The sequence below is a fragment of the Apium graveolens genome, chromosome 7, assembly GCF_009905375.1.
Source record: "Apium graveolens cultivar Ventura chromosome 7, ASM990537v1, whole genome shotgun sequence".
NCBI classification, from domain to species: Eukaryota; Viridiplantae; Streptophyta; class Magnoliopsida; order Apiales; family Apiaceae; genus Apium; species Apium graveolens.
In genome coordinates, this window is record NC_133653.1 from 228,732,117 (window position 1) to 228,747,889 (window position 15,773).

At 33.7% G+C, this 15,773-nt stretch overlaps 2 protein-coding genes across 4 annotated transcripts; one reads left to right on the forward strand and one right to left on the reverse strand.

Annotated features, from left to right (window-relative positions):
• Positions 1-307: 307 nt before the first annotated feature.
• LOC141674530 (protein FAR1-RELATED SEQUENCE 5-like) lies at positions 308-1,765 on the reverse strand. The gene has a single exon (XM_074481236.1). The coding sequence runs from the start codon at positions 1,763-1,765 to the stop codon at positions 308-310; it is 1,458 nt and encodes a 485-aa protein (XP_074337337.1).
• A 2,441-nt stretch (positions 1,766-4,206) lies between these two features.
• LOC141671979 (uncharacterized) lies at positions 4,207-10,287 on the forward strand. Of its 3 annotated transcripts, none has more exons than XM_074478451.1 (9): positions 4,207-4,344; positions 5,143-5,441; positions 5,532-5,786; positions 5,937-5,992; positions 6,137-6,208; positions 6,337-6,436; positions 6,529-6,600; positions 6,685-6,795; positions 9,456-10,287. In XM_074478451.1, exons 2-9 carry the CDS (start codon positions 5,187-5,189, stop codon positions 9,945-9,947), a joined length of 1,413 nt encoding a protein of 470 aa, XP_074334552.1. In that variant the 5' UTR covers positions 4,207-4,344; positions 5,143-5,186; the 3' UTR covers positions 9,948-10,287. The 3 variants fall into 3 exon arrangements, with proteins under 3 accessions (XP_074334552.1, XP_074334551.1, XP_074334553.1); XM_074478450.1 differs by having other exon boundaries at positions 5,158-5,441; XM_074478452.1 differs by lacking the exon at positions 4,207-4,344 and adding an exon at positions 4,358-4,437 and having other exon boundaries at positions 5,158-5,441.
• Positions 10,288-15,773: the final 5,486 nt, after the last annotated feature.

Here is a 15,773-nt window from a genome sequence, read left to right on the forward strand (position 1 = left end):
GATTCCTTAAAAATTCGAAGGATTTAAAATTCAAAGCTAAAATTTAAGATTGAATTAATTCCTTAAAAATTCGAAGCTAAGGAAAAACAGGGGAAAACAGGGGACCTTCCGCAATGAATCATTGCGGAAGGAAAGGCATTCCGCAATGAATCATTGCGGAAGTAGGCATTACTCCCCTGTTTTTTCAGCTATTAATTTTTTAAAATTTGTATTTATAAAAAAAGTAAATTATAGCTCCAATACATACCAAATAATATTTAAAAGCCAAATTCAAATATGACATTCCAAATTCAAATATTACATTCCATTAATTTAAATTTCTACATTCAAATAGAATTAAATCATTTAAAATTTCTATTTGGATTTTTAAGACAACGCCCCCTATCATGTCCGACCACACCACAAAAACTGACGTCTCAATACCACTTTTAGACCTTCCTGAATTTTTCTTTGCTGTTGACGTCTCAATGCCACTTTTATACCTTGCCGAATCCTTCTTTCTTCTCTTTGTTTGTGACATTGGAGGATTGAATATTGGATCATGTTCATCGTAAACTTGGAACTCCTCCTCCATTCTTGAATTATTTTCTTCTTCATGAAACTTTTCAATCACGTAACATTTTCCTTTCTCAATCAAATCCATGACGTAATTGTATCGTGGTTTTGAACAACTTCCAAGAGCACCCAAACCTTGAAAAGATTTACACAAAGCACTATACCTTGCCGTTGTTGAATCACCAACATCAACAAGAATGGGAGGATTATAAGGCGAAAAACTATCAATTTTATTTGCGCTCGCCGTCCATCTTGATTTGATAAAAATTGTTGGTATCATAGTTTTTTGTTTCTTGTCAAGATAGCGTAGGATATGTTTGCAAAGCATCCCGGAATGTTCAAATTTTTTACATTCAAAATCAATATTTCCTTCCAAAGAAATCATTACCCGATACCTTCTTCTAAGATTCTCCGGCACATTATACTTCTCAACTAAATACAACTTCCACATGTAATTGGAACCATCTTTGCAACTATTTACCACATAAGATGTGCTTTTTCTAAGCTCATTTTGAAATTGCCTAAACATTTCTTTTGTGTAAATAGAAGAAACATGATTTTCCAAGGGGGAATTAAATATCAATCTTCTTTCCTTATACTCGGTCTCGTAGTCGGCTTTAACCTCATTAAGAATTTGTGTTTCCAAAGCCTTTTGTGAATTCTCAATGAATTCTTTCAACCCGGTTGAAGCTTTCACATACTCGTCAAAAAATGAATTCATGGACTCGCTTCTTGAGGTGGTGGTCATACTGGCAGAGAAATGTTGTTTTGTGTAAGCACGAATCCATTTATCTTTTATGGCATACATATCGTTTAGCCAAACATGATCCTCGAGTCCATACTTATCAACCAAAACCTTCCACTTACCAACAAACTCCGTGGGTGACAACGACTTGTACAAACAATCATTAAAATCCCCTTTAAATTCCGGATATTGTGTGTACAAAGCCGACAATTTTTTGGGAAATTTATTACTTATGTGCCACGAACATAATATGTGTTTGGTATCCGGCAAAATCTCGGCAATAGAATTTCCCAATGCTATATCTTGATCCGTAATAATAGTGAGGGGAGGTTTGTTTCCGACGGCTTCCAACCATGTCTTCAAAACCCATTTATATGAAATCTCCGTCTCATCTCGCATGAGTGCAAACCCGAACAAGATATTTTGGTAATGGTGATTGACCCCGGTTATTGGTATAAACGGCATACAATACCTATTGGTCATATATGTGGAGTCAAATGAAACAACATCTCCGAAATTCGTGTATGCGTTCAATGATCGATGATCAACCCAAACCAAACCTCTAACTCTATTTTCTTCATCCAAATCAACTCGATAGAAAAAGTTTCCAAAACTTTTTTCTTTCAATTATCGTAGCAATGCCATCCCACTCCCCGCATCACCGGAATCGAACACCCGTCGTCGAATATCACGAATTACGTTACGAACATCTTGATTAGAAAATCCAAGTTTTTCCACACCACCCCATGTTTCACCAAGAAATCTCATCGCTTTAGCGGTTTCAATGTCCGATTTATCAAATAACTCAAGCAATGCTCGGGTAACCGGATCTATATTTTTGGACCTTTGCATGAATTGTACTTTATCCGAGGTTACCATATCATGATCATGCTCTAATTTAACCAAAGTTACTTCCCATTTATCATTTTTAACTCTATGAGTGACACACATTCGAGCACTACAATTTGTTCTCGGAATTACATCTCTAATCCTTCTTTTTTCCTTTCTTTCATCATCAACATCCAATTTCGTACTAGAACCTAGTCTTCCACCCTTACGACAAATATACAAACGAGAGGAGATACCATTATCCCGTGAATGTCTATGAGTACTCCTAATAATAATCTCAAATCCAACACTTCTACCATAATCTCTATAAAAAATTTCGGCTTCATCCAAAGTGTTAAAAAACATACCAACGCAAGGCACAACACTATTCATATTTGATTTTGAAAAACTGTATCCTTTTTTTGTCAAAACTCATATCATCATTTTCATCATCATCATCAACATCATCATCACTTATATTCATTTTCTCTTCTCTACAAAAATCATCATCATTCATTTTTCCGTTTCCCTTAAAATCTCCCTCTTCTTTTTTATGATATTTCTCTTTTTCCATATACTCAATATCATCATCATCCATATTCTTTTTTTCCATATACTCAATATCATCATCATCCATATCCAATTTTTTTTTACATTTATAATTATCAACATCTATCGATTCATTAACATCATCTACAATAAGTTTACGATAAACCGGATTTTTCCCAACGGGTGTAAAATAATCAAAATCGTCATGCTCACTAGATGAACTTGAATAATTAAATAAATGAGATGCCATAGTAAAAAAAACTTACCTCTTTTTGGCTCCAAATTGAAAAATGGTAGAGAAAAATGGTGAAATTGGGTTTATAAAGCAAAAAACGAAGCTGGTAAGGTAAATTTAATGCACACTTCCGCAATGATTCAATGCGGAAGGTGTATTTAATGCTTCAGCCAACCCACGCGCTAAAACGCGCAGAAATTGTCAAAACATTAGTTCCTTCCGCAATGATTTATTGCGGAAGCAAAAGCTTACGCTATGATTAATTGCGGAAGCAGTTTTGATAATTGTTTATTTTTTTGTTTTTTTTTGGTGAAGAAAATAATTAGTAAAAAAATTTTAAAATTCATAATAACATTCATGTTACTTGTCAATATTACATAAATTTTTTATATCAAAAATTATTATTTTTTGATTATTATTGTATATTTTGCCTTATTTTTTGAAAATAATACATTAAATATTTAAAAAAATTGTCTAAACATATAATACTTAATTTTAATTTATTTTTTATAATATATAGGTATGTGAATAAATAAATTATTTTGTTGAGAACATATATTAAGCACTTGATAAGTATTAATGGAGTACAATGTCTATTAGTAAGTTATATCATTTCATTTGAAATTTCTAATATTGAATGTTTCATGTTATCTTCAACATTTAAATCTCCATTATTAAATTTAATGATAAATAAATTTGAATTTATAGTTTTATGTTTGATTTTTATATTTTTTAAAAATAAAGTACTTAATAAAATTTAAGAAATAAATTTATATTGAATTAAACATTGAATAAAATTTAAAATAAAAAAAGAACCATTTCCCTTACTTACCATCATATTAGTTCGAGGTATACGTCCCTCGAACTAATATGATGGTAAGTAAGGGAAATTGTTCTTTTTTTTTTATTTTAAATTTTATTCAATGTTTAATTCAATATAAATCTATTTCTTAAATTTTATTAAGTACTTTATTTTTAAAAAATAATATAATTATTTTAAAATATAAATATTATTTTTGTTTTAAATTATAAATATATTTAAATCAGAAACACATTTAAAGCACATATTATTAAATAATTAAAAAAAACAAAATTCTTCCGCATTGTTTCATTGCGGAAGTCTTCCGCCTTGAAACATTGCGGAAATATTCCGTATTATTTTATTGCGGAAGTCTTCCACCTTGAAACATTGCGGAAGTCTTTTTCTGTTGGCTCCCAACACGTGAGCCAACCATGGCCGTGGAATTTTACCCATATTTTTATTTATAGAAAGGAAAATAGTGACAAATTTTGTCGCAGTCCAAGGTTGTAGTGATTGAGTGAGACCCTTCTAGACTCTAGTACTCTCTCTCTTTCTTAACTCAGACCGGCATCGACGCAGACACCTTTCCTCCGCCCACAATTCAAATCTTTTTAAGGGCTTTCAACTTGGGTGAGTTGTATTTTTATATACATATTGTGTATATAGATGTATCTGATTATAATCTGCAGCATTGTAAACTCTGCATTTCAACAGATCTATTAGGTTGGTTTGTAATGTGGTGTAGATTATTCACACTATGCAAAACAATCCCTTTTTGTTTTTAAGTTGAATCTGGGTAGTTTTCATATTGGATCCTTTGCTGCTTTTGAAGATCTAGTACACTCTCACTCTCACTCACCCTCTCTCTCTCTCTCTATCTCTCTCTCTCCCTCTCCCTCTCCCTCTCCCTCCCTCTCTCTCTCTCTCGCCCCCCCCTCTCCCTCTCTCCCCCCCACCTCTCTGAAGGAAAGTCTAGCACATGTAAGAATTGGGACCTCAAATTGCTACAAACACTTTTAAGTTTTATCAAGAGTAGATTAAAAATACATTTTCTGGATGTTTCAGTTTCTTTTAAAATGCCAGTGGGTTTAGTAGTAGCTTTTATTTTTCTTTTTTTGTTATTTCTAACATTTTTTTCACTTCCTGTATATGTTAAGGTTGTTTGTTACGAGGCAATGTGACAAAATGCTGCATTACTAAAAAATAGCATCCGCAGAAATTACACTTTTATTAGTAATAGTTAATGCTATAATGATAATAATCAATTAATCATATTAAAGAAAAAAAAAGGAGCTCACATCCCTTTTTGAAGAAAATGTGAAACAATTTGATATTGGTTATATGTTTTAATCCAGCTTTGAGTTGATTTTAGGAGAATGGTTTATAAACTGCTTTGTATATCTACATGGATTTTAATTTTAAAAGCAGTTTGTGATTTTTCAGGTGGGAAGTTTTAGACCTTGCAGCAGCTGATGGATGCCGATAATGTTATAGTTGTGTCCAGGAATGTTGTAAGTGGTGAAACTGAAGACTATGAAAAACATTTGGCTAAGTTCGATGAAGATGTATATTTGGAGAATGGAAACAATATCCTGGGCGATGACTCAGACACTGAACAAATTAATAGGAGTTTTGAAGGTTCGTTGAAGTTAAATGCCAGGTCATTTGCTCACGACAAGGAGGAAACAATGGTGCGTGAAGATATTGATGCCTTCGTTGAACCTAAGGTATTAAGGTTTTCTGAATACAATCTGGTCTAATAATGTTGTCCTACTTTAATTTGATACTTTGTAAATCAATTTCCATTATGGTTCCAGGAACTCGAAATGGAAGAAAGAAAGAGGTCAGAAGATACTGCATTGCGGAGGGATGTAAGCAATGTTGAGAATGGGAAGCCTTTAAACCAAAAAACTGCTGCAGAAAAATGCGAGAAAAAAGTTGAAAATACTGTTGATTCACAACGAAAACAACCATTTGCTCTTAGGACAAAGAATACACAAATTAATGACAAGCATATTGCTGACAGCAAGGCAAAGCCTGCACCTACACAAATCAAGGCTCGTGTAACCAAGGTATGAAAGCCAATGATTATTATTTTCCCTTATTTGCTGTAAACAAAAGCTATTGTTTGGATTTAACGTAAAAAAACTGTTCTGATTTTGAACGTGGCTAGGATGTCTAATTTTCTATTACTGTTGTGACACATGGTTGTTTTTCTGCAGCACTCTGAAAAGTCTAGTGCACCATCATCAAGGTCAAACTTATCAGAAGGCCTTATGTATGTACCTCGCAGTTGTAGTTGTGGTTGAATTTAATTTACATACAAACTGTGTCTTTTCCTTTAACCATATTTAGCTTTTGTGTAATTGGGCACAAAAGTTGCAAATGCCTTGTAATTTTCGATTCTAATTTTGGCCTGCAGGGAAAAGCCTAAACGGGAGGCACAGAAAACAGTTGGTCCAGATAAAGCAGAAGGAAGCACTCATTCCTCTTCGTATCCTATTTTTGCAATATATATACATAATTTTTTCATCCTTTGGGAATATGTTGGTTTCTGCACACCATTATGGAATTCTGATGTCATGTTGATTTAGTTATCAGTGTATCCTTAATGTTACATAGAAGCTCGGGGACAGGAGATGGTAAAACAAAAAGACTGGGAAGTTTACCAACATATGGTTTCAGTTTTAAGTGTAATGAAAGAGCTGAGAAAAGAAGAGAGGTTAGTGTTACCTGGTCACATTAGTCAATTTCATTGCGGATAGTTAATTTAAATTAAATTTGACTTACAGTTGCATTTTTTTTGGTCAATAGTACTATTCCAGACTTGAAGAGAAAATCCAGGCCAAGGAACAAGAGGAGAACACCCTCCAAGCTAGAACCAAGGTACTGTTGAACAAATTCTTAAATCTCAGTGTTTCTGGACTGCAGTACGTGCCAGTTTTGATTTTGTTTTTATTTTTTAAACAGGAAAATCAAGAAGCTGAAATTAAGAACCTAAGGAAGAGCTTGAAATTTAAAGCTACGCCCTTGCCAAGCTTTTATCAAGAACCTCCACCTCCTAAAGCTGAGTTGAAGAAGGTAATTCATAGTTTTTACACGAAAGGAACCTTCTGAAGTAGATATAAAGTAGCATTTGCATAATGTGAATTACTTTATTTTGTTGCATATCCTAATTGAAATCACTGTGATTAATTGTATCAACTTCATGATTCTGTAGTACTTAATATCAAGAAGGTTTTTCCTGGCAAAAAAAAAAAAAAAAATATCAAGAAGGTTACACTGTTTTGATGTTAAGAACTGAATGTATATTCTTTGGTAATTCATCTAACAGTGCACATATCTAAAAATGGACATAGAAACTTGTCGGGTGTACTGGGTTTTGGAAAGGGTTGGAGAGAGAAGGGATGAAAAGGGTTACCCTTTTGTTGTTTGGATGCAATGGTTGAATGAAACGATTAGATAAGGGAGGATTCAAATAATTAAATAGTTTGTAAGTTATATAATCCATTAATCAAAAAGTGGATCACACTATTATCGATGTATATGTATTGATAATTAATTCATGCTTGTTTTTAATCATTAATTCAACCTTTTTTACTTATCATTTGGGTCCCAGACTGCGCAACGTGAATCATTGTCAGTAGGTCTTATAATAGGAAGGAGGAACCCTTTCAAAAACTCCAGACCAGGGTGTTTGAAAATCCACAAATATTAGTTAAGAGCCTACTTTTTTCTTAGCCTTCATTAACTTTCCAAAATCTTTTTCTTCTCAAACAAAGATTTTGATATTTCAACCCTTTCCTTCCTACCCCCTGTCTAAACATACCCGTCATATTTTGAGTTACCAATCTTGCATCATTGCAGCCTGTTATGGATCTCGATGGATTAAACGAAGGACAATGACAAATTGAAATTACAGAGTGCAGGTACTGTTAAAGCCAAACAAATTACAGACTAACTGGTCCTTCGGGAGGCCAGACTCTCCCTATTCTTACTAAAGAAAATTCTCGACAGAGTATATCCATGCCTAACCTTTCTTTTACTCTTTATTTAATAATTTAATTTTAATTTCTTTTCTACCCTTTCCCCTCATAATATAATATAATAGCCATACTTTCATTCCACTGGCTAATGAACTTCCTTTCTTTGTGCACCCTCCTGTGCCTGGCAAATGTAAGAAAGCTTAGTTGGACTGGTCCCCTTAGTGGGGTGCATTACAGACCGTAAAACCACAATGGCGTAATTAGTGCCCCCTTTTTTTTTGTAAAACCCACTGCAAGTCTCCAACTGTACAATTAGTTAGTCCATGTTACTGCAAATTAATTGTGTACTCTTTGTAAAGTTTTATGTATGCTTTCCAACAAGGGGAGGGTGCTTTTCAGAACTCTGCTTTTGTGCTTGATGGGAATCCTACTAACCGGTGATAAAACTAACTTAGTCAACCCGGATACCTTTAACTTAATATTCATAGAACAATGTCATCTATTTGAATTGGTTTTTAGTGTTGGTCAATCAAGATTCCCCGTCGATAAAAAGAAGAGCCTTTACTTAATGTAGGCACTTTTGACCCTTCAGTTCTTTAGAAGGAAATCGAGTTAGCAGTACTCTGTCACTCTCGTAAAGTCAAATGAGGTTTTGTTTGAAAATAAGACTTCTTTCGTGTCACTTGCTTAGAAATGTGCCCCAAAACCCCATAATAAAATGAAATGAAAAAAAATGTGAGTGACACTAGTTAAGATGGGGTCAAAGGGACCAGAGACCTGTTATATAAATGGTCAAGAAGGTTGAGGCTGTTGTATTGGATATCAGGTTTAGGTAATAGAAATTATATTTTGTCTAGAACTCAAGTTTTATATAGAGACACAATTTTAATATTACAGTTACCAAGCATCAGTTTGGAGTGTAATAATCAAAATTACATGGCATGTATATATTAAGGAACTAAGTACATAAAATATTATAATTTTTAATTATTTACGTGTATTAAATATTTGATGCTAAAAATGTGCAATTTTTGAAAGGAATGCCTAGGTTAAATAAATTTAGAAGTTTGTAACTAACATGTATGTGCTTTTTATGAAGCCGTAAATGGTGTGACTGTGTGAGCACCTAGGAGCTCTGGATAAAGTAAGGTGCCAATTCTAGGAGCATAGACTATGTGTTCAATACCGGCATTGTTGGACCTTTTTATAGGCCCTCTGTGCAACAAAGTATAATCCTCCAGTTTGTTACTTTGGTAGCATTTTGCCACTACACAATTTGCCCATGCGATGGAGCTCTGGCATGGATATTGGTCAAGTTTAAAAAGAATAAAATTGAATTAATATTAGACATTTAGGCTATGTTTCTTTGCAAGGACTATAATCTTCGGAGAATTTGTAGTTCCTACTCATTTTGTGAACATACGAATCCTCTAAATCAATCTTCTGAACTAGTTGTCACTTTTTTTGTTCATTTTAGGGACTATTGAATCCCACCCTCTATCGGTATTATTAATCCCATGGAAATGAAGTTAAAACTGACTGAGGTTTAGTCCTTGGGGTAAGTAAAGGATAAAATAGAGTGAAATTTTGTAGATAGATAAATAGTCCAGAGATTATTTGATGATGATAATCTATAGTTAGGTGATTACACCAGGTATTGCATGAAATGTTATCTTCAGTAAAATCATACACGTATTAAATCATTGATGTTGAAAAAATGGCTGACTTGATGTTTTTTTGCATTGAATAATGTAGATACCAACAACAAGAGCAAAATCTCCAAAATTTGCTCGGAAGAAGGATTTTCCTAGCAAAGATTCTGAGAAAAACATTAGACGCAGTTTGCCATCTAGTCGGCAAAGTATAGATGCGAAAGTTTCCCATAGTAATTCTGTTAAAGGACATTCTCCTGTCCCTGTAAAAAAGCCAACACGCAAGTCTCTTCCAAAACTGCCTTCAGAAAGGACCATCATATCAAGTGAAAGAACCAAGGTTGGATCTCGTAAAGCTGCCTCCACCAGTGAAAAGGACAAGTCGGTCTCTCCCTTAACCAGTGAGAAGGACAAGTCAATCTCTCCAGAAATAGTCTTATCAAATAATTGTGATGAGAATGCATCTTGTGCCAATCATGAGGTAGTTGCAAATACCGAGCCAAGTCGAAGTCAACAATTACCCGAATATGCACCTGAAGTTGAAGACCAGACACAGATAATCTCTGTAGAGGAATCTGTTGCAACCAAGGACTAATTTTCCAAGCACAGGTGATATTTGCATTTTAAGAGCTTGCATTACAATAATCTTGTGGGAAGAGGAGCATGGGAAAGACCTGAATTCATAAGACCACATGAATTTTGTAGTTTATGATTCATATGATGTCTCTTTAATATTTAGCAGCAAGATTGTTGTTTAATGTGGTGCTTTAAAAGATTGCTAGTGCTGTCTGGGATTTTTGTTTTGGCTGCTAAGACAGCTTTAATGCTCTTGTGGCTACTATGAAAACAAAATCTCTCTAAGTTTGTTGGTCTGCAACAGTTTTGGTATTGATATGCTTTCTAGTTCTAGTATAGTCAATCATCTGCTTTACAAATTTAATTCTACAGTTTTTTTCGTGTTTAATTGATACGTTCTAGACCAACCTCTTTGCTCGCTCATTTATCAGTGTCACGGATGACAAACAGGGCTACAGTTTGTATAAAACATGTCAATATAGATAGATAGATAGATAGATAGATAGATAGATAGAGATATTAGATATAGAATACATTAAAGTATCCAGAGGAGCGTAACTTTATTGTAATACCTCTTTTATAAAAAAAAAAACAAATGAAAATTGATAAAGAAAAATGGGTTGCTGGGACAAAACTGGAGTCCTTAAGATTTTATTTTAAGAGAGTGCTGTTCCCTTGACTATGATTGCTTGCATAGGGCATATTCTTTCTGCCTCATGTCTTCACTTGGAACTTTGTTTCATATTTCACAACTATACACTTAAAATGCCATCTTCTGTCCTTTTTTCCTTGCTCAATTTCTATATATAAAACATGCAACAAGCGAATTCTCAACAAACCAGCACCGGTGAGAATAATAAATCTATACTTTTACATACATTGTGTTGTTTCATAACTAACATGGCTGGTTTACAAAGGTCTACAAAGTCGTTCAGAAGGCAAGGATCCTCAGGTGTCGTGTGGGATGACAAGTTATTACCCGAAGAAATCGATCAACTTCTTGGAAGAGATGGAGGAAATGCGGGATCAGGTAACCCAGAACTAAGGCATTGTTATAGTATAGGAGGCACCGGGATGATAGTGAATAATAATATCGAAGGCGAGGATGGTATTGCACCTTGTGTTTATTCACGAAGTTATTCGACACCAGTAACAACTAAACCATCTTCGCCTACAAATTCTCTTTCGGCTTCTGGAAAACCTCCAACGAACAAGTTCGGCTTCAAGATTGGGAACAAAAAATTTTAAATGCATGTTTCTGTTGTGTGTTCATTTGTGGTTTTTACAAAATAGACTTTAGTACAGAATATTTAACATTTCATAAATATATTTGTGGTTTCATGTTGAAGGTTACACGCAGAGTTGAGCATCAGCTATCAATTATTCAGTGTTATTACCGAATGACAGTTGATTCACATGTTAATGTCTCCTTACCAAAATATTTAAATCTATGCGAAATAATGTTGTCGGATGAATGCTGTAGCAGGAGGCTTTACAGCGCTTTTCTAGAATATGGAATCGGCATTACTCGGTAAAGATAATTTATGATAATTAATCTAATAATTGGTAATAATCCGAATTATAAATCGGATAACTAATCAAATATATTTAAAAATATATAATTTCTTAAGCTTTATATATTCATTTAAAAAATAGGCACTAATTAATTGGATTTTAAAATCGAATCGGTTGATCACCTGACAATTAGTGATTTGTAGAAGGTAAAATAAATTGGATAGTTCCTGGACTATTGTTGTTTTTATTAGGGCGGCACAGTATTCCGGTCTGGACCTGAAACCCGGACCGGACCGGACCGGGTCTACCGGTCCAAGACCTGAACCAGACATATCCGGTCCGGTCTCCGGTCCTTATAATTGAAAAAATCCGGTCTTCGGTCCGATCCGATCTGGTCCAATACCTGAAAAGATCCGGTCCAGACCTGAATGGACCTGAATTCACATATATAATTATTTTATCTTTAATTTATGTCTTATAAGATCATATATAAATATTAAATATTCACCAATATCATATTTTATTTATCCAATTTAATAGATAATAAATTCATATATAAAATAAATCGATACTACACTTTAAATTACTAGATTTCGTGATTCATGTAATAACATATTGATACTCATACTCTTAAGATTATATATTTACTTTTAAATAATAAAATATGTACTTATTTTTAAATTTTTATTGACGTACCAAGTAACAAAATTTTTAATGTATATAAATTTGAAATAAAAGTTAAAATAAAATTATATAAATAATTTTTTTATGTAAATATTAATTAAACTGGTCCAAACCGGTCCGGTTCCGGTCCGGTCCGGGTTTTTCCGGTCATGTCCGGTCTCAAGACCAGATAGAGCCGGTCCGGTCCTCGGTCCTTAATTCTGAAAAATCTGGTCTTCGGTCTGGTCCGGGTCGGTCCGGCCCGGTCCGGCCCGGTCCGGGTCGTTCTGGTTTTTGACCTTTGTGCAACCCTAGTTTTTATTGTTCGGGTCCCATAACTAAAGTTTCTGTATTTTAGATTATTTAACTTTCAATTTTTCCCGATTAAATCCTCTCGTTAAAAAGATTCTAACGGCCGTCCGAATCTTGCTGAGAAAAATCCGGTCACCGAAAAATTTTAACCGGAAAAAAACTGAGAAAACTAGAAACACCTAAAAAATCAAATTTATAAACCATTAGGCGGACAACTACCAAATCTATACATATGCATTAACGAAATCAAAAATTGGCCTCGATTAAAATTTTCCGGTCAACACTTTGGCGAACAATACAGTCCGACCACCAAAATTTTGAAATTAGACCAATTGTAAAATCTGAGATTAGAAATAGGAAGAACTTGATTTGAAATTCAGTTTGGTTATTAAAACTTTTGATTTGGAGTTCATTGACACATTTAACCATGCCTTCAATTCTAAGAACAGTTCAAGAATTCAGAAAAAGACATGTGTCTTGTCAGTAAAAAGTAACGCTCGTTACTGATAACTAACGGAAGGACTTGAACCGGAAAAATTGAAAGTTAAATAATCCAAAATACGAAATTTTTAATTCAGGGATCCAAACACTAAAACTGCAATAGTTGATGGACGATTTAATTTATTTTCTATTTTTAGAACCATGATTTACAGTATAAACTCTAAATAAGTTTTTTTTTTAAAAACCCACAATTCTATTCCAACAAAAAGATAAAATTACTAAGGACCGGTGAATCAGCTAATACAACATGACTCATATCAGAAGGAAGAACCCTACCCCAAACAACACTTGCTTTGTTACACAAATCACATATGAGCAGCTTTTAATTACTACTTTTAGGACTAACAAATCGAGTCTCGAAACTCACGAACCCTAACAATAAATACACCTTAATTCCTTACCCATAACAATTTCAATACCAATTTTTTATATTTATAACAAATTAAATATCAATATCAATCAAAAACTGAATCAAAACTGCATTTCATTTTATACAAAACAGAAATACTTGATAAATTAATTATTATATGATTATAAAAAACAATTGAGCAATTTAGATTGAAACCAATTATACACTATGATGTTCCTGATGATCAGTCCCGAAACAACACCGGAATCCCTCAGCAATACCGTAATTATAGGGCATCCCAAAAGGTATATATTTGCCTTGCAAGATATTACACTTTCATATAATAGCTCGCGCTGGACCGATGTCTCGGCTACTTACGCTGTAACCAATAACCATCAAATCTTAAAATAATTTATGAAAGAAGCCGAATCAAACGACATCCTTAATAATTTAATTCCCCCATTTCAAATGGTCGGGAGTAATTCTAAACTATTCTGAACTTAGAATAACAGAAGAGTACTTGCATAATCGAAAATAAATATTTTGATATATAAAGCATTTAACTGTCCCAAATTTAGAATAATGCATGAATACTTGCTTAATCATAACTAAGTAGTTTGATATGTGAAACATTAAACTATTCTGGAATTAGAATAGTATAGGAATACTCGCCTTTCATTTTTAGCAGTTAGTCACACTCGCAACAATACAATTATTCTGTCATTCTCTGTTCAATGACATCATAACCTTTATCCCAATAATCATTTGATATGTCACTCTTGCATGTGCCACAAGTCTGATATGCATTATTGTCCAACTGTACTCCTGATCCATTCCGTCTAGTCCTGATCGTCTCGAACGACCCGCATCTATAATTAAAAGATACATCTTTAATTGTCTACACGATAATTACTCGACGACCTGCGTGTCTCACAATTTATCGTCTACCCATACGATAGCCCGCACATAAAGAAAAAAGTCAAAAACAAGATCCTTGAACCACATCGGCACGTAATTCACATAGCATGTAAACACATCATTCACGTATCACATAATTCATATAACACATGACTCAATATTTTTAAAATCGAAATCGGGTCAAAATATGACTTTTCAGTCAATACGCTACTCAGAATCATTTACAAAATGAGCGACCTTTCGAAACGAAAGAATTTATGTCTCGAAAGTATTTTTAATAGAAGCATAATATTTTTCTTAGTCTAGACGCGTTCGTTTCACATTAAATGGAGAAATAGTCTATTTATTACGAATAAATACGAAATATTCAATTTATTATGGTATGAAGCACCACAAAATCAATTAATTCAATTCAATTAATTCAGAGCTTGCTGTTGACATACAAACAGTTTAAGATTGGCACCTTGATGGCTTCATACCTACTCATGTTGGTACTAATATGTGATGTGGATGGGGGTGGTGGTTGTGAATTATGTGGTGCTTCTTTGTCTGCCATTAAAGATTGATTTTCAGATCTTAAACTGTTTGTATGTCAACAACAAGCTCTAATACCAATTATTAGTTCCGTAATTAACTGTAGAGGGGGGTGAATACAGTTTATGCAATCAATTCGACAAAACTTCAACGGAATCAAAAGGTTTTATATTAACAGATAAAAACTGATCACAAACGTACTCTCTCAAATGGATGAACAAATATCCTTGAGAGCCGCTAGGTTATGCGAATGAGATAACAATGTTCGCAATGCTTATAACATGTACCTAATCTGTGCTTTATATAGAGCATAGCTACACAATTAAATAAGGAATCCTATTCTATTACAATAAGGAAACCTATCCATGTATGATTGCTTCTGAGATAAAGTCCTTCACCGCCTTGAATTCCCGCTTTCATTTTCCTCCTTGAATATCTACGGAGGTGACAAATCCTGATGACATCATTTGCTGATCATCAAGTACTGATATAAGTACTGATGACGTCACTCTTCAGTAAATACTGAAATAAGTCCCGATAAGAACTTCTGATAGTTTTTGTCTAGATATCATCAGTTATATCTAACAATCTCCCCTAACTTGTGTATTATGGCAATATGTACAAGTTCCAATTGATGATGTCAAAACTATCTAAATACAAAAATCAAGTAAGCATATTCTTTATTACTTCAGTGAATATCAGACTTTACGCTTTATTCTGAACTCTAACACAGTCTGAAAAATCTTCAAGAAACTTTCTTAGCAAATTTTCTTCCATTACATCCAAATACCATTGCATCATCTGTTTATGTTCTTTCAGTTCATCTGTTGATTCATCATTCTGATAGATGGCAGCCCTGAGATTATGTAACTTTGAATTTCCAAGAGATAGATCATCCAGCTTCAGAAATCCAATTTTCTTTCCATCGGGATTAAATGTTAAAACTTGAGTCCCTAGACTCTTTTCTGCCTTGGCTCCTCCAATAGGATTATCAACAACATATTCAGATTGATTAATGTACTTTGGAATGTAGTTTGACTTGTAAGACATTCA

Excerpts from the sequence above, each read along its gene's own strand:
- LOC141674530 (XM_074481236.1), bottom strand. The coding sequence starts at position 1,765 with ATGCCGTTTATACCAATAACCGGGGTCAATCACCATTACCAAAATATC.
- LOC141671979 (XM_074478451.1), top strand. The coding sequence starts at position 5,187 with ATGGATGCCGATAATGTTATAGTTGTGTCCAGGAATGTTGTAAGTGGT. Across the intron at positions 6,209-6,336 it reads GGAAGCACTCATTCCTCTTC|AAGCTCGGGGACAGGAGATG; the intron begins GTATCCTATTTT and ends AATGTTACATAG. Across the intron at positions 6,437-6,528 it reads GAGCTGAGAAAAGAAGAGAG|TACTATTCCAGACTTGAAGA; the intron begins GTTAGTGTTACC and ends TTTGGTCAATAG.